The sequence below is a fragment of the Xenopus tropicalis genome, chromosome 8 (genome assembly GCF_000004195.4).
Source record: "Xenopus tropicalis strain Nigerian chromosome 8, UCB_Xtro_10.0, whole genome shotgun sequence".
Taxonomy (NCBI): domain Eukaryota; kingdom Metazoa; phylum Chordata; class Amphibia; order Anura; family Pipidae; genus Xenopus; species Xenopus tropicalis.
This window is the reverse complement of record NC_030684.2, coordinates 26,650,675-26,669,428: the sequence shown is the minus strand read 5'-3', so window position 1 is coordinate 26,669,428 and position 18,754 is coordinate 26,650,675. Positions and strand designations below refer to the sequence as shown.

At 42.1% G+C, this 18,754-nt stretch overlaps 1 protein-coding gene across 2 annotated transcripts in view; it reads right to left on the bottom strand.

The window, feature by feature from the left end:
* Positions 1–4,231: 4,231 nt before the first annotated feature.
* Positions 4,232–18,754, bottom strand: part of pdzd4 (PDZ domain containing 4) — a 58,517-nt gene continuing 43,994 nt past the window's right edge. The window contains 7 exon segments of one of the 2 annotated variants that reach the window (NM_001142064.1): positions 4,232–9,076; positions 9,658–9,768; positions 11,305–11,406; positions 12,301–12,363; positions 12,610–12,708; positions 13,651–13,741; positions 17,335–17,594. In NM_001142064.1, the coding sequence (NP_001135536.1) occupies positions 7,448–9,076; positions 9,658–9,768; positions 11,305–11,406; positions 12,301–12,363; positions 12,610–12,708; positions 13,651–13,741; positions 17,335–17,594 (2,355 nt within the window). In that variant the 3' untranslated portion in view covers positions 4,232–7,447. 2 annotated transcript variants of the gene reach the window in all.

The window sequence follows — 18,754 nt, the reverse complement described above, 5'->3', positions numbered from 1 at the left end:
CATGGAGTGGCCTAGTCAGTCTCCGGACCTTAATCCAATAGAAAACCTATGGAGGGAGCTCAAGCTCAGAGTTGCACAGAGACAGCCTCGAAACCTTAGGGATTTAGAGATGATCTGCAAAGAGGAGTGGGACCAACATTCCTCCTAAAATGTGCGCAAACTTGGTCATCAATTACAAGAAACGTTTGACCTCTGTGCTTGCAAACAAGGGTTTTTCACTAAGTATTAAGTCTTTTTTTGTTAGAGGGTTCAAAAACTTATTTCACTCAATAAAATGCAAATCAGTTGCTATCTTTTATTTAAAGTTATTTTTTCGATTTTCCTTTTGATGTGCTATCTGCCACTGTTAAAATAAACCTACCATTGAAATGATACTGTTCTGAGACTTTTCATTTCTTTGTCATTGGACAAACTTACAAAATCAGTGAGGGGTCAAATAATTATTTCCTCCACTGTATACACCCATAGAATAAAAAGCTTCCTTACACACATTACACACTGGTTGCTAACAAATATAAGTTGTAAGTGCTGGACGGGTAAATATAATCTATATAAATAAATAATAACTTTTTAGGTGTTACTTTGAATAGTGATAGTGCCTGGCTTTGGCCACTAGAGGGGGTAACTGCTCCATCATGCAGCCTTAATTTGCTTTTCCATCCCCTTTGAGTACAGTGATCCCCAGACTGGAAGTACAAAGCCTCAAACCGCTGTACATCAGTAAGTGCTGGAAGGAGCTTGCATACAAGTAGACATAGAAAAAAAGGGTGTTTAGTTGCCCTTGGAATTCCTAGAAGCCCTGCTTATTATATACAGGAAGCTTTTTGGGTGGTTGGTTGCATCCATTGCTCATCAGCCTTTTCCCAATTTCTTAGCCAGTATCACTGCACAATTATTTGTCTGTCTTCGCAAATGAGGCATATGTGTGAAGGGCCTGTTATATAAGCACTCCAGTTACTGAAATATATTTCTATTCTGCTAGATTTTTTATCAGCGCTTTGTGCTATTTTTAACTGAATTGTGTTTTCTGGCAGTAAAAAATTATTTAAATGATTGTTTTCTTGAGGAAAGTGTTTAAGGTTGCTATGGTAACCTACTACAGCACACTGGGACTTGAAGGGGAAAAAATCTATTTACAGCAAACAGCCACTGAAAGATAAAAATACTCCCACTTCTCTCTTAATCTCGGTTGTCTTTAGGCACGGCAGCTTTTATTTCTAACTGTATCCAGTTATTGTATGTTCATCAGCTGTGTCCTTTTGTGCTCTGATCTTCTACATGCACCATCTCCCTACTATACCTGCTATCCCACAGCCCCAGTCCCTTCCCAGAGGCTATTATCCCCACTGTTACTATAAGCACCATCTCTCCCTACTATACCTGCTATCCCACAGCCACAGTCCCTTCCCAGAGGCTATTATCCCCCCACTACTACTATAGGCACCATCTCTCCCTACTATACCTGCTATCCCACAGCCACAGTCCCTTCCCAGAGGCTATTATCCCCCCACTGCTACTATAGGCACAATCTCTCCCTACTATACCTGCTATCCCACAGCCACAGTCCCTTCCCAGAGGCTATTATCCCCCCACTGCTACTATAGGCACCATCTCTCCCTACTATACCTGCTATCCCACAGCCACAGTCCATTCCCAGAGGCTATTATCCCACTGTTACTATAGGCACCATATCTCCCTACTATACCTGCTATCCCACAGCCACAGTCCCTTCCCAGAGGCTATTATCCCCCCACTGCTACTATAGGCACCATCTCTCCCTACTATACCTGCTATCCCACAGCCCCAGTCCCTTCCCAGAGGCTATTATCCCCCCACTGCTACTATAGGCACCATCTCTCCCTACTATACCTGCTATCCCACAGCCACAGTCCATTCCCAGAGGCTATTATCCCCACTGCTACTATAGGCACCATATCTCCCTACTATACCTGCTATCCCACAGCCACAGTCCCTTCCCAGAGGCTATTATCCCCCCACTGCTACTATAGGCACCATCTCTCCCTACTATACCTGCTATCCCACAGCCCCAGTCCCTTCCCAGAGGCTATTATCCCCCCACTGCTACTATAGGCACCATCTCTCCCTACTATACCTGCTATCCAACAGCCACAGTCCCTTCCCAGAGGCTATTATCCCCCCACTGCTACTATAGGCACCATATCTCCCTACTATACCTGGTATCCCACAGCCCCAGTCCCCTCCCAGAGGCTATTATCCCACTGCTACTATAGGCACCATCTCTCCCTACTATACCTGCTATCCCACAGCCCCAGTCCCTTCCCAAAAGCTATTATCCCACTGCTACTATAGGCACCATCTCTCCCTACTATACCTGCTATCCCACAGCCACAGTCCCTTCCCAGAGGCTATTATCCCCCCACTGCTACTATAGGCACTATCTCTCCATACTATACCTGCTATCCCACAGCCACAGTATCTTCCCAGAGGCTATTATCCCCCCACTGCTACTATAGGCACCATCTCTCCCTACTATACCTGCTATCCCACAGCCACAGTCCCTTCCCAGAGTATGGCACACACACAGGCAGCATAGGGCAGGCAGAGTATGCCACACACAGGCATCATAGGGCATGCAGAGCATGACACACACAGGCAGCATAGGGCATGCCGAGTATTGTACACACAGGCAGCCTGTGTGTGCCATACTTTGCCCGCCCTATGCTGCCTGTGTGTGCCATACTCTGCCTGCCCTATGCTGCCTATATTTGTCATAGTCAGCCTGTCCTACCTTGCCTGTGTGTGCCATACTCTGCCTGCCCTTTCCTGCTTGTGTGTGTCATACTCTGCCTGCCCTATGCTGCCTGTGTGTGCCATACTTTGCCTACCCTATGCTGCCTGTGTATGCCATACTCTGCCTATACTATGCTTCCTGTGTGTGCCATACTCTGGCTGCCCTATACTGCCTGTGTGTGCCATACTCTGTCTGCCCTATACTGCCTGTGTGTGCCATACTCTGCCTGCCCTATGCTGCCTGTGTATGTCATACTCTGCCTGCCCTATGCTGCCTGTGTGCCATACTATGCCTGCCTATGCTGCCTGTGTGTACAATACTCGGCATGCCCTATGCTGCCTGTTTGTGCCATACTCTGCCTTCCCTATGCTGTGTGTACAATACTCTGCCTGCCCTATGCTGCCTGTATGCGTCATACTCTGCCTGTCCTATACTCCCTGTGTGTGGCATACTCTGCCTGCCCTATGCTGCCTGTGTGTGCCATACACTGCCTGCCCTATGCTGCCTGTGTGTGACATTCTCTGCCTGCCATATGCTGCCTGTGTGTGCCATACTCTGCCTGCCCTGTGCTGCCTGTGTGTGCCATGCAGGCAGTACATATAGTGACACAATGCTCCTACAGTCTGAGGTGTGAACAGGTGAACAATGTAGGATCTTACAGTCTGAGCCTGAGGTGTGAGCAATGCAGGGGGTGACCAATACAGGGACTAAAAGGTGTGAACAGTATTGATACCATTTAAAATGTACACAAAGGTAAGCAGTCACAGCAGCCAGGCAGGTGGGGGGCCATGGGCCGCAAGTTGGACAGCCTTCAGTAAAACATACTACTCATTTGCATGGAATAAATAAATGATTCAAATTACAATTACAGTTCATAAATATTCTAAAGGTGACTCCTCTGTAACAGGGCATAGTGTTAAAGTTGGTTCATCCCATTCGCTCAGTTGTTACACACTGGATATGTATCCTAAAGCTTATTAGTTATTTTAAATCTTGATTTGCATGTAAATATTATCCTATGACACTCTGATATCGAGAATGGAGCAAGTTCAGTACTGAGACTGGCCATGTTTAAGTGAATAAGTTGGATCCACATTAGTTATAAAGTGGTTTGGGATTATGGTGTCAACATCATGACTCTCAGCCCTGGAAGATAAGAAGATAAGGTAAGAAGTTCCAAACCCAGTTGAGGGTCCCAGCAATACAGAGAGCCTTAAAAGTTTAGTGAGGCAATATTTCAGTATATGTTTGTAAAACAGATCATATTCACTGTGGTTTTAAGTTGTTCACACCACAACATTTTGTATTGAGATCCATTCTATCAATGACTGAATAGCCTGAGAGCCACAGATCCCTCCTGTACAGTTTCCATTGAATAACCCAGGATAAAGTGGGCCCAGATTATTGCTTTTTATATGTAGGAATGAGACACAAGCACAAGGAAGACTCTGTCACACATTTTCCCTCCTATCAGAAAGGTAACAGTTTATTAAGAGTCTCGACCCAGAAGTAAAGAGAAGATGAGACGCAATAACAATGGGGTGGGGGTTAAAGAAAAGGAAACATAGAGCCCACAAGGTAAATCAGCCTGAGGTCACTTAGTCACCCTCTATTACATGAGCTGGAGGAAGGTACCACTACATGTTGGGACAGGGCATCTAGGGGATAGCAAATGATAGGAATGCTGATCTTTAGTTGATATGTCTGTGCAAGTTGGGCACTTGTTCTTGAACTGGTAGAGTATTAAGATTCAAGCATGGTTTTCTAGTCCCCATTGATGGGCTACAAACACCATTGAATGAAAATGCTTCTTCTGAGCTAACATGTGATTTCTATCCTGACCAAGCAGAAAGGTCTTCTCTAAAGCATAAGTCCTTTGCTTTTATTGCTGTTATGTTATTGTCTTTTATGTTGAGTAATCATAGATATTAGATAATACCATGTGACCACTTGCCATGGATTAGCTCCAACATTGTGTCCAGCATTCATATCATAGAATGACATCCTGTGCCAATGTATCAGAGAGAAATTAGTTTTGTAACTAATGCCAGGGCTAATAAAGGCCAAGAAAAGGAAAAGTCACCAGGTAATGTCTGCAGAAAACAAACAATAACTGGCTTCTCCATTCCATGGATCGCTTTTACAATCGTCATGCAAAAAAGATAACACTTACTGGTCAATTAGGATTTTGAGTGTTTTATCCTGTGCCCAACAAGCTGCAAATTGCCAGGGGACAAAATCCACATAAAGCTGTGACTCTATAAGCTGCCCAGTTGTAGTATAGCTGAGCATCTTAGTGCAAATACTGTAATAATGTGCGTCATTTTCCTAATGGCAAATTTCCGTTCCATTAACATGATAGCTATGCTAAATCTCTTTCATAAATTAAAAGTTGATTGCAAATTAATTGGTTTAATATCCATCCAAATAGTCTCATTCCATTCTAATTAAATCCAATTAAATATTTGTATTGTGCCAATGAATCCATGGCATGCTCCCCTCAGGTAGGGAACATAAAGCTGGGGGGCTAGAGACCTTATCTATAATAATGTTATCTTCTTTAAGTGCTGGTAGGATGCCTTGGTATTGCTATACAATGGTAATACTTTGTGTGTCTTCATTTGTGTGCATTTAGCTTTCTGACTGCGCTCCAGCTGCCATGAACTGCAAAATGCAGCGTGCAAGGCAACTCCTGCACTCCTCTATCAGAGAAAGACTTTGCACCCTTCCATTAACTTGGGTGTCAAACCTTAAGCTCCATCTGCTTGTTTTATAATTACAACTCCCAGAATCCAAACATAGATTTTTAGTGCACAATGAATGATGTGCTCCCTAGAACTATAAGGAGTTTATCATTAATGGTGCACTAAAAATCTTTTTTTGTATCACATTGGCTGAGCTGAATTCAGGTGACAAGGAAATCTCATCTCTAGTAGAGAAAGGAAAACTTAAGATTAGGAGGAGTCTTCCATTTGAATTCTTCATCAACAGAGGTTGCATCCAGGCACTATATTAATTAACTGTAATGAAAGTTAGTAATGCCATAATGTGCATTTCTTTTCTCTTTAGTTTGTGCATGTGTTGTGAACCCAGTTGCTTTCCCCAAGTGTACTCTTGCATGGTTCTCCCTAAAGACCTGTCTAAAGAGACAAATAGTCACTATCAAAGATCCCTACAGGTTAACTATCTCTTTTACAACAGAATCAGAGGGGGGAAGACCAATCTAGCTATGAGCAGCATGTAAGACCTATTCTTTAGAAACATGGTTTTGGCTTTTTAGGCAATTGTCTGATTGTTTTTTAATAAACTGATCTTTTTGAGAATTCTGCCTAGGGATATGCTCAGTGAGTGCCTGCTCTTATAAAAACAGTAATATCAGCTCCTCTAGCTGAAGGCTTAAGGTAGTACACCTGAGCCACCTTTCACTACAGGCGGGTATTGGGCAGATTTTATTCCCTTTGTATATGGTTTTGGCTTCTGCAAACTCTTGTTTTCTTGACCTTTGGAAAGGATGTTTTGTTCTCATATGGCTTTAAAGTTTATCATTTCACTGAACCAAACTTCTATTATTTTTCCTGGCTTTTAATTAAAAAAAAATCCTTAAAAATCTTTTACAAATCCATTCCCCATCTCCTTTAACACCCAGTTGCCCTATCCTGTACAGAGGGAAATGTGCAAGGGAGGAAAGTGTAGGTGTTCATCCCTAAAAGTTATTTAGGAGTCTATAGAAATCAGTCTTATGAAAGGATCAGACAGGGACCAACAGGCTTTACAAAATAAAAAAGAAGAAAGAAGGATCAGTGCACTGTACATTTCACTCGCATCACCCTCTCCATCTATCACACATTCCAGGACAAACAGAAGAGTGGCAACTCAACAAGAATTAGAATCAAACAGAGGTCACAATCACAGTGGAAATAACAAACAATTTGGGTTTTCTAAGACACGATCCTGCACACAATTCTCTGTGTGCAGTGGTAATAAGGAAGGCAAGTCTTGTATCCAGATGCCACAGCCACCTCTGACCTTGTGCTATATAGTCCTTTATTAAAAAGTACTGTTCTCACAGTCGTCTGTGTGCTCCTATCCATGGGGTGGCAGTGGTTCATCTGCAAGATTCATACATACATGGTTACACATACATGTTATAACCATAGTTCTTCAAACAGGCTAAGGATGGTATATAGTTAGTTGGAGATATCACAACTGTGTCAAGAAGAAGAGTGGTATGAATTGTCATGTTGTGTGTCACATGGAGGCATTCAAACGGAGCATCAGCCCAAGCCAAGAGTCCATGTAAGCTTGGGTCTTCGCTATTCCATTTCACGAGAGGGCCGAATCTTAGTATGAACCATGTTGTATACTTAACCAATATAACATACAGATACCATCTATTGGTTTGGAAGGTATATGCCTAAGATTTAAAGAAGCTGAAAAACTTCAAGTCAAAAAATCTACAAAAGCTGGTATGAGTGTTCACCCTGTGTTAAAATATTCGTTTCTGAGGTCTCCTTCAAAATCAGAATCCAAGTGGAAAAAAAGGAAGAAGTTTGTAGAGAGTGTTGGTAAATGGAGATAGTGTAAGAAACATAAAAAGAGTAACATGAGGGGACGGTAACAATGAACCTTTTTTTTTGGCAAAGAGGACTGTAGTCATACATTTTCCCATGGAGCTCACACTGTGGTAACAGAGAGGAGAGGGTTATAAACCCTCTTGCCATCAGCTGATCGAGTCCCATGAGCCAACATCTCCTGAATGGTTATCCAGTTGTCCAGGATCTTCTTGTTGCGCTTCTTCATGGTCTTACGGTGGCTGAGAGCAATGATGCTCATCTCTCCTTTGCCTTCTAAGCCTTGCTGTTGTTGCTGCTGCTGTTCCCGCAGGCAGTCCAGTCGGCTCTGCATCATGAATTCCCGTCGCTTCCTCTGCTCCCGTGCTCTCATTAAATGTCTCTTTCTATCCTCTTTGCTCCAGTAGCGACCCATCTTCATCTCACTTACAGCATCGTCATCAGTGGTCATCCCACTACGCTCTTCTTTGATCTTCATTGCTCTGGCTTTCAGCAGACGGTCTCTCACAGGGCGCTTGGTAACATAACGTGTACCATCGCTTCTGATTTTTACTTTCCACTCCATGCGTGGTTCTGCTTGGGACTGAGTGCCCGGTGAAGCCCCTATACTTTTACCACAGGTGGGATCAGCATCCAACTCATCCAGGCTCCGTGGTTGTGCCAGCTGTAAGCAACTCCGATATCGTTCTCCACTTTGGGAGCGCTGGCGTCTGCCGAGATATGGACTGCTCTCTCTGCTGCCTCGATCCAACTCAGTCACAGGTTTTGTACCCCTCCTTAATCTTTCCTCTGTAGGGTGCCTGCCTTCACGGCAAAGTGAACGGAATTTGGAAGGTACAGGCTCAGGGCTTCCAGGATAGGGTGTCACGTTTTTAGCTTGCAGTCTGTTCATGTTGGCATTGGAGCAGTGACCTTCTGTTGGCTGACAGAATGCACCTGAAGCAGTGCTAGGGTCATTAATCCTCCGTATTGGACTTTCCAGTGGCAAAGGAGGCTCCATCATAAGGGGTGTGCTCCTGCAGCTCTCCCCAGTGTTATATGCACTGGTGCTGTCCTTATCTGAGCGCTCAGGTAGCTCAGTGATATCTGGCAGCTTAGTGGAGGCTTCATTGTTTGCAGTGCCTCCTCCAAAGTCATAAAGACTATCCTCCTCCTCCATAAGCCAGGCTTTCATGCAGCGCTCTCTAAGTTGCTGCATTTTTTGTGCCCTTAAAACATTTCGGAACTTGAACTCCAGGTGGCGTAACTCCTCCTCCAACACAGCCATTTCTCGAAGGACACTCTCATTGCGGTTTACATCCAGCCCACCTTGTCGAGAAGCATAGAGGAAAGCGGGTCCATTACCATTCTCGAGGTGGCATGTAATCTCCAAAAGCTCACGGTATCTTTCATACTCTTCGTCAGTCAGCCCAGCTGCTGGTGGAAGTACCTCATTGTAAGGAACTGAGCCATCTGCTGCCAGCAATGAATCTAGGCTGTGATGGAATTCTCTGCATTGCAATGGATGCTGGGAATCACCCCGAAGGAAACGCAGGCGACGTTGACTTCCTGGAGTGTTGGCACTGCTTGTTTGATCATCCCCCAAGAGGTCATGTTCAGAGCTTTCGTCATTGCGAGTACTTTCATCTGTCCGCCCTACACCACTGTCTAGTTCCTGGCTCCTGCTTAGGCCTGCAGGGTGAGGGAAAGGCCGGGGAGATTTGGGGCTGGCTTCAGCATCCTCATTCTCAGCCTAGGAAAAAAGCAAGAGAAGAGGTCCCATCAGCAAAGGAAGAAATATATATGCGATTATAGTGCATGACTAAGGATGTGAAAGTCTCAGATGAACAGAGATGCATAAAATTTGACAGATACATATTCTATTTTTCTTCTAATGAACAAGAATAAAGGTTGTTTAATGTCATGGGACAAGGTGTACAAGGAAGAGAGCTTTGTGAAAAATGAAGAGCAACATCATGAACTACAAAAATAATACATGATAGAACCTCAAAAGATTTAAAGGCTTGTGGAGCAGCATATGAGTCTGCTAAGATGTTGTTAGTACAAAATGGGAGTTGGGATGAGATTGGCTATAGGAACTGCAAATTAGAACTTGTGTAAGAGGAGCGAACTGAAAGACGGCTTGGCATTTGGATGAATAATTGGATGCAAGTGATGGTTTTGGTTGAGATGGCTTGTTGAGTGAGTGGCGCTGGGTAAGAAGGAATAAAACTGCAGGAAAAGATGAAAGCTTGTGTCAAGATCACTTTGCAATGAAAGGGAATATGGAATGACCGGAAGTGATCTTGTTTGGAAGGGGGCAAATGTTGGTACCTGTTGCTGAGGTGGGGAGTTCAGCCTTTGTGCTTGTAGTTCCTCCTCATTGTCAGAAACTAAATCATCCAGGAAATCCTCTCTATCACTATCTTTCCATCGCCTGCCCATCTAGGAAAAGCCAGGGCAGATCTTGTCACTTGCCTGCCTTATTTTACCCACTTTCTTCCGTTCATGCATTCCTCCTTCCATTTGCCATTGCCCAGACACTCACATTGTGTATTGACGATTAAGAACGTCATTGTGTGAAATGCGTTAGGTGTTTCTATTAACAATCCTCTGTAAGGAAGATTGATTTTCTCTGCCCAGAGTGCTAACTGGTTTGCTACTAGAGATCTAGCCACTCACACCAGGCCATTTTTTAAGTGAATCCGTGTATAAAATTAGTGTTAAATTATTATTGCATTAAAAGTTTCTTTTCAAGTAAGGACTGTATAGTTTGGCAAAGTAAAGCAACCTGTACTAAAGTTCCCGCTTTCCAGATATTATGGTTTCATGAATAGGATAAAATAACCTTAAAGAGGTGTTTATAAATTATTATAAGGGTTACCTATACTGTGTGAAAAGTATCCTTGATTTTATTTGTTTTGTTTTATTTTATTTGTTTTATTAAGGATTGAAATGTGGGTTCCAGATAATTTCCTAGTTAACAACACTTTTTTGACTTTCAGTGCTAACAAACTGTTATATAGCTGATATATGTGTCAATTCAGGGGCCACAGAAGATAATTAGGATGGGGAAGGGGGGTGGGGGGTGCCGTGCATGCCACACACTTCTACTGGATCCCACTGGCAAAAAAATTCAGACACAGAAATTAAGTTGTGTTCAACTGCTCTGAGCAATACATGTTCATTTTCAATGGGTGTTCATTTTTGATGTGTGCTGAGCGGCGTTTAGCCCTAAAACCCATCCAAATCCCTACTCCGTGATGTAAATCGAATGCATCTAGAAAAGGTTCCAGCATGGAAAACAATCTTTAAAAGAATACTGTCACAGGAGGTTTTTTTTTTTTTTTTAACATATCAGTTAATAGAGCTTCTCTAGCAGAATCCTTTTCTGTGTTTCAAAAACGCAAACAGATTTTTCTATATTTAATTTTGAAATTTCACATGGGGCTAGCCATATTCTTCATTTCCCAGGGTGCCACAACCATGTGACCTGTGCTCTGATAAACTTCAGTCACACTTTACTGCTGCGCTGCAAGTTGGAGTGATATCCGCCCTTCCCAGCAACCGATCAGCAGAACAATAGGAAGGGAGGAAGATATCAGCTCCCAGTAGGTATCAGAATTGCACTCAATAGTAAGAAATCCAAGTCTGGCTTGGGACTCCTCAAGTTACATGGGAGTAGGAGAAACAATAGGTTATCTGCAGTTCTAATGTGTAGCTCTGGCTCCTTCTAAAAAGCTCAGGCATAATGCACTGAGATGGCGCCTACACACCAATATTACAATTAAAAAAATACATTTGTTGGTTCAAGAATAGAAGTTTAAATGGTAGAGTGAATTATTTTCTATGTAAACAGTGTAATTTAGAAATAAAAAGTATAAAATAAAAATCATGACAGAATCCCTTTGATAATTGGGGCCCTAATTCCTTTATGTAATGTCTTGTTTGCATTCAGTCTTTCTATGATTATTTTCTTACCTCAGTCTCTGGACGAGCAACCAGCAAAGAAATATTTGTGCTTTCTTCTTGCGTTAGAATAGCCACTGCTTCCTCTCTGTTTTGTACATCCATTCCGTTTATCTAAGAGCAAAGAAAAACATAGCTGATGATCACTAATAGATAGGCTCACTGGGCCCAAGTATTTATATTTATTGTTTATGTGTCGTATATAGGGCTGCCGTAACTCTGGGCAGGGTGACAGCCACTGATATCACAGGGTGAAACGAGTGATGGCGGGGACATCAAGGGGCTGGGGCTGTGATGTAGCAAATGGCAATTAGCCAGTGAACGAGAGTCCTGTCCAAATTTCCTAATTTTGAAAACTAGGCATGTCATATCATAAGACTGAATAGGTCAGATGAGCCTTTTGTGTGTCCAATAATAAGGAACTGTTAGGTTTTTGGGAACATAACTGAAGAATGTGATGATTTTTGGTTAAAATCAAAGCCAAGAAAGCAACCAATATCTTCTGATATAATGGCCATAGTGCCTAAAATAGTTTGTGTTCAGTAGCAACAAGTCTATGATACAGGGTAGTAATAAGATTTGCATAGTAACATTCTCAATTATTGTCATAGTTATGTGGGTCATATACGCCAACATAATAGCCACACTAACACAGTCAAAGCTATTTGCTGACTCGTACCTATTGGTTACTGGACCAAGGAAAACATCACCCATGTACTACAATGTACAGTAATACAGTCTCTAAAGCGACTTCTACAAGATGGATGTCCAGGCCATAAGAAGACATGCCCTGTTTACCTATTAAAAATGGGCATTTTGGCCTGTAGGATTCCATTTGCTTTCTAGTCATATATTTATCAGTAACTAAAGAAAATAAGCAAAATTGTTGTGCTTTGTTTTCTCTCATGTACCTATTACACCAACCGTGCCATTTTGTATGTTGGTTTTGGTCAATCTGATAAAACTCCAAGAGGGGTTTCGCCTACAATATCTATGTTACAGAATTACCTGCAAAATACGGTCACCTTCCCTTATCCGTCCATCTCTGGCTGCAATGCTGTTTGGGTTCACCTGTCAGACCGAACACACAGTTAATAAAGATGCAGGCTATCCCTTGCCTGGTACTCGGCACAGATTTTATATGTGTTTATTAATTTGCTACCAAGTAGTTTATTAATTTGCTCCCATAGAGCTGACCCAGGGCTTTAGTGGAAAGTCTGACTAGAAAAGAAAGATGGCAAGATTGAAGATGTCACAGGGCATATACAGGATATTGGCAATGGAGGTGAGATAATTTTGTTTTGAGAACCTTCATACCTCCCCCACATATATCCCTAGGTCCTCTTCATCATCTGTGCGGTAACACACGGTCAGGCCAAGCTTGTCCTGGTGACTAGACTTGCACAGCTCCACTTCCTGAAGGAGGAGAGAAAGGGAAACCCACAACGGAGAGGGAGGATAAAGGGAGACACACACGGTCACTGAGATACAGGAATATTTTAGAGAATGGTGACAGAGTGGCCAAGTGATTGGGGGACACAATGACAGACCTGAGGGATGAAGTAAGGTAAAAATAAGGAACACAGGAAAAAAAATCATAAAGAATTGAAGAAGAAATAGAGCTTTGTTGTGGAGGAACCGAGGGGGTAAAGGGCCACAATAACCTAAGATTTATTCTGGTGTCTCTGTGTAGGCCATGTGCCAACTGAAAGGGTTGTTCCTTCTAATACTGTGCATAAATTTGTCTTTATTGGTCATTTCCCCAGGAGCTTGAGACCACATTCCCTGGGTAACCAGATTATACCACCACTAACGTCATCTAAGGGTATTATAATACAGAATTTGATCAGGATAGTTGAGGCCAGCCTAAAAATAAGGTTAAGACACAACAGAAATGACCAGTGTCACTTTCCTAGCAGCGAGAGAATACTAAACAAGGAAAATAACTGTTCAGTCACGTCTTAAAGGGGTTGTTCCCCATTAAGTTAATTTTTAGTATGATGAAGAGGGTAATATTCTGAGATTTTATTCAAATGGTCTTCATTTTTATATTTGGCCTTTTAATTATTTTGATTTTTATTCAGTAGTTATCTAATTTGCAGTTTCAGCAGCTATTGAACTAAGAAGTATAAATTAGACTCTAGAAGATGACTGAGTAGCAGTTAGTTGAAACTAGGACTGTATGCTTTTTCATAGAGACAAGTCTGATGTCTTGGATATAGTGTCCATGTTTAAATTAAATAGCAAGGAGACAAATAATGAGTTAGGGCAACAGATGAAAAAAAAAATAAAACTTAAAAGAAAATAAGGACAAAACTGTGATATATAATATAAAGTTATAAGAAAAGAAAATAGAACCTCATATTCCAGTTCATCAGTGCGCTCTGCTTCCGGCTGTACCCCTTCCATATACTCAGCCTGGTCATAAAACTCATTGCCAATTGGAGGCCTAGGAAAAAAGAACAGCAGAAGTTCCACATCCCAGTGCTGTTGTCTGGTATGTCATGCAGTGTTTGTATTGATAGATGTGATACAGATGTCTCTAGGTATATCAGTATGATAGACATATGTCCCTAAGGATATCAGTATGATAGAAAAAATCCATACCTACAGTACCTACAGTAATGTAGAGTGAGGGTAGCAGTATGCAGTTGTGCAAAACGTTGGGAAATAATGCAAGAGCTGAGATACCAACCCAGATCATAGCCCCAACTGTTATTCCCCTGGCCCTGCATCTGTTACACCCAGGGCTGGTACTAGGGGGAGGCAGAAGAAGCAAAAGTGAGAAGAAGTTAGGCACATAACTTTTCTGCCTACCCCTAGTTCAGGCCCGTCTGTAACTGAGGCTGAGGGTGCAGGAATTTGAGGTGGGATGGTGACAAAGGGCATGGCATTGTCTTGGGTGCCCTTGCCATTTTGGCCTAGCACTGATTTTGCCCCTGCCCTACTGCGCCCCACTGCTTTGAAAGATAAGAAAGGACTGTAGGCGATGATTCCATGCATTACAGTAAAGTGTGCAGAACTAGAGGCAGGCATAAGGGGCACTGGAACCTTGGGCACAAACCTCTCCTGCCTCATATACCTCCTGTTCTTCTCTAACAGCACTGAGTTTCAATAGTGGGAAGAGAGAAGCAGCAGGGAGCAGCAGCAGTGAGTGTAGCTGGGAAGGAAGAGAAAAGCAGTGGGTGTCCAGTAGCTGCACCCCCATAGAAGCAGGGAAGAGAAGAGTTGCTGAGGTTTGCCAGGGACAGGGCTTGCCTTGGGCACCTGTTTGTGTTGGCCAAGTACTAAAGGTAAATTAGGTTTCGGGTACAAATTACTGACAGTAGGAGATGGGCCAGAGGGGCTTAGATCATGGAGAATTCCGACAAATTTGACATATTTTTAAGAGAACCTGTTCAAACAACAGGACAATAATCCAAAACACAAGGTATAAAGAATAGGAAAATAGGCCAAAATCACTCACCAACTGTAGGGAAAACTGACTCCAACTCTATACTGAGAAACTAATTATCTACCTCACAATGACCAAACATGGAGCAATTTCAGTTTTCCTGTTTACCGCAGATTTTTTTTGTGATTCAAATAGAAAAACAGTATGTTCAGCACAAGCCCTATCCATTGCACTCATGTTGCACAAGTACAAGGGTACACTGTCCCTTTAAAGCTGTCCTTGATGCATAATGTGGTTTTATATATTACAGTGCTTTGAAATAAAAATGTGACATAGAATAATAATCCATTGAAGGATTTGTTTAGTAAATGAGACAATTGCCAAGGATGTGGATACCTTAGCAAAGCAGTGTATTTTGATTCCATTAAATTACATATTTTTATACAGTTATTCACTGTACTTATCAAGCATGTTATGCTTATGTTATGTTATACTGAATCCTGCTGCAATTGAAACAATGGGTTTATACAGTATGTGGGAACGACTTAATGCTTTCTTATTAAGAGCTCGAATCCCAGCAATGACGTGCAATAGAACTGCTACGTGAGCCCTTCTGCTTCAGTAAACTTCCTTATGCAAGAGCTACAGCTATTATAAATCTAAGCTAATTGAGACTGGTTTCAGGGATCTGGTACCCTAATACCATGTGCAACCATTGGTCCTCCATAAATCCCAGGTGAGGCCCAGAAAAAAGATATTTGCTTCCACCTGACTCATTTCCACAATGCAAGTCTGCTTCTGGATATGGCATTGTTGTACATCATTTTCTTTTCTATAGAATTCCACTGATTCTATTTTAAATCAATACGACAGCCATAAAATTCTTACTTGTATTGATACACTGACAACAAGTATTGGGCAAAGTTCTATAGATTTGACCCCCCCCCCAAGTGTTATGGGTTTCTGGGCAGGGACATTTTAATAGAATTAAATATTTTGAAAATGACAATGGAGTATGAACATGAGAGGCATGAGCAACATTGGATTTAAGTCCGGTGCTGCCCTAGGTACTGGACATAACTGCACTTCACTTCCGCCACAGTGTGCCTGGTTTACCTCCAGATTTACATGGATGCGTTTGGGGAGATTGTTTTATGTTTCTGCCACCCTAAGTGGTTTCCTATATATAAATACAGCCTTGGCATAAGAATAAGACTGCATAAGATTAAAAGTGAAACCTCATAGTGACCATGACAACCAAGGCAGATTTGTAGCTCAGTTTGAACCAATGTTCCCTATAAGATGTGCGCTCATGCACTGCCACACAAATTTTGGGGCCAGCGTAAACAACAAATTGTGGTGCCCACAACAACACAACATTTTGTATTTATTCTGCACACACAAGTTTAAAATGTGCGCATAAAATAATTTTTTGCCACACATAGCCAAGAAGGGATTAGAAGGAATGTTGGTTTGGGTGTTGTTCCCAAGAAAGGTGGCAACTCACAGAGGACCACCATCAAAGCTTTTTCATCCATGATTCTAATTCAAATGTGTGGTCTTAAGGGGAAGATACACCTGAAAGTTTGCATGGTGTTATTTTCCTATTCCTTTGCAAAACTGTGCTGCAACAGTTGACATAGGCTTCTGTGGGAACCCTGAGGTTACCACCTAGTTCAGAGGTGGTGAAAGAACCAGGGTGCAACTTGGTCAATAGGTGCAACTGCACAAAATTATGAACAGGAGGAAGGCAGTGGCACCGAGTGCAACTATACAGAAGTGCAAGGATCACCTTTTTCCACCTTTAATGAATTGGAGCTGCCTGCGGCCAGCTGCGCTTGCAATGGTAAATGACCCCTTTAAAAATGAGCTTCGAGCAAAATTTACTGATTCTTATGGAAGATATAATTCTTGTGAAAGAGCTAAAATTAGCAGAAATGAGCCCAGCTCAATGTGAGTCAGAAATAGAAATCAGCAATGGGGCTGGCTGTGTCAGTAATAATATATAAATAGGGGAAATTCAACCTTCAGCTGCTGTTGAATGACAACCCCCCAGAACCCCAGACAAGGTATTTTGTACTACTTATCATTCTATTTGGGCTCTGTCCTTTACATAGCCTGTCATTCAAAATAATGAAGACAAACTTCAGTTTCAAGGTGAACTGTCTCAAAAGGTGCCCATACTGGAGCAGATTCTCGCTGCCAATTGGGTGTCCCTGTCCCTTGACAGAATGAACAAACCCCTAGTCTCTGCTCACTGCTGGCATACTAGGGTGGTAGAAAATAAGTGGTAAATGTCCACATATCTGATCCAGTCAGTAAGCTAAGGCAGAAGGTGCTTACCACATAGTGGTATGAATATTGTGAATATTGGAAACCCCAGCCAGAACAGCAGTGTATGCCCAGATTTATTGACATTCTGCATTGGGCTCCAGCCCTGGATTATTGCCTAATTATCATAAAGGCAACAGTAACTGCAAATTTATGGCCTTTAGTAGCAGTAGACTACACTCCCCCATTGTCTTCTAGTCCAAGGATGCTAGAAGTTCTTAAGACAAAGGCTGAGATATATATGAGATATATATGGCTACAGGTGTTATAAACCTGCTGTAAGGATGAAGTACCATAATCTTCTACTCGCTACTTACAGCTCTGATAGTACATATGGTTCCAGCACCACCATTGCTGGACTGGGAGGCCGTGGTTTGCCCATAGTCATAATGTGCTCAAAGGTTATGTCTGTCTGTGTCCCGTTGTCCACAAATTGCAGGTCATGGGAAGAAGTCATCAGCGTTCCTTTCATGCGTGGACTGCGTCTCAGCACCTGAATGAGCAGGGGGTCCTTACTAGCACGAAAGGTTTCCAGGGTCTGCTCCTGTGAGAGACGAGACAGGTCCTTCCCATTCACCTGTAAAAAAACACAAAAAGGTTGCATTACCTGACACCTTTAACCCTTCCACCTTCCCTTCACGGTGTCGATTATAGACCTATTGTAGAGGGATCCTTTGCCAAGAAATTCATTCTCTACAAATCTTCTCTCAGCCCAACCTTTAACCTTTACCATAAGGCCTAGGTTGTGTTTTATTGATAGATTGGCCTCCTGATGTTGGAAGCCCTTGTGGCAGGTAGTTAGGCTATTATTGGCTGTTAAAAAATCCCCTCTCAGCATGGAAGAACTACAAAGCTATACAATAAAATTCACAAACATTTAACTCAAATCAATGGGTGAAATCTTTGCAACTGTTAATTGCAGAGTACTGTATATTATCTGGGGACCTATGTTATCCCTGTACCAGGTAGTAAAATATTCCAGTGCTAAAAGATAAACACTACCATAGGAAGATTACATTGTCGGTGTTTCCCTGTTATTTTATTTTAACAACATAAGCATATCCCAGGTGCTAGAAAGGGCCATGCTGAAAAAATGATCATTAACTTAAGAAGCAGCAAGAATATGTGTAGCAATCTCATTAGTAACCAGGCACTAATGCATCTCTAAGGGTGAAGACACACTGAGCTACTGTCTCTACGTGTGTTTTAGCAGAGGCAATTCGTCCTCAGTATTCGCCCTAAAGCGAAATCGCTCAGTAAATGATAAAGAGAACCTTTATTAATGTGGTGGAAGGTTGCTGCAGTGCTGTGCACTTGAAATGGGTGCAGGCTATTTATTAGAAACAAACCAGTGGTCTCTGCTTAAAAAATTCATAAAAAATTCTCCCTTAAAAAATTAAATTATTGAAAAATAATGAAGACCAAACTTGATAAGAATAGGGAATTCAGTAAAATATAAAATGTTAATTTAAAGGTGAGCCACCCCTTTAACTTTTATCAAACACTTAGGGGCTGATTTACTAATCTACAAATCCGAATCCCGAATGGGAAAAAATCGGATTGGAAATGAACATTTTGCGACTTTTTCATATTTTTTGCGATTTTTTTCGTCACCGGCGCGACTTTTTCATAGCTGTTACGACTTGCGCAAAATTGTCGCGACTTTTTCGTATTGAGCTCGAAAAATGTGCGACAATTCGCGAAAAAGTCGCAAAATACCGATCATTACGAAAAAAA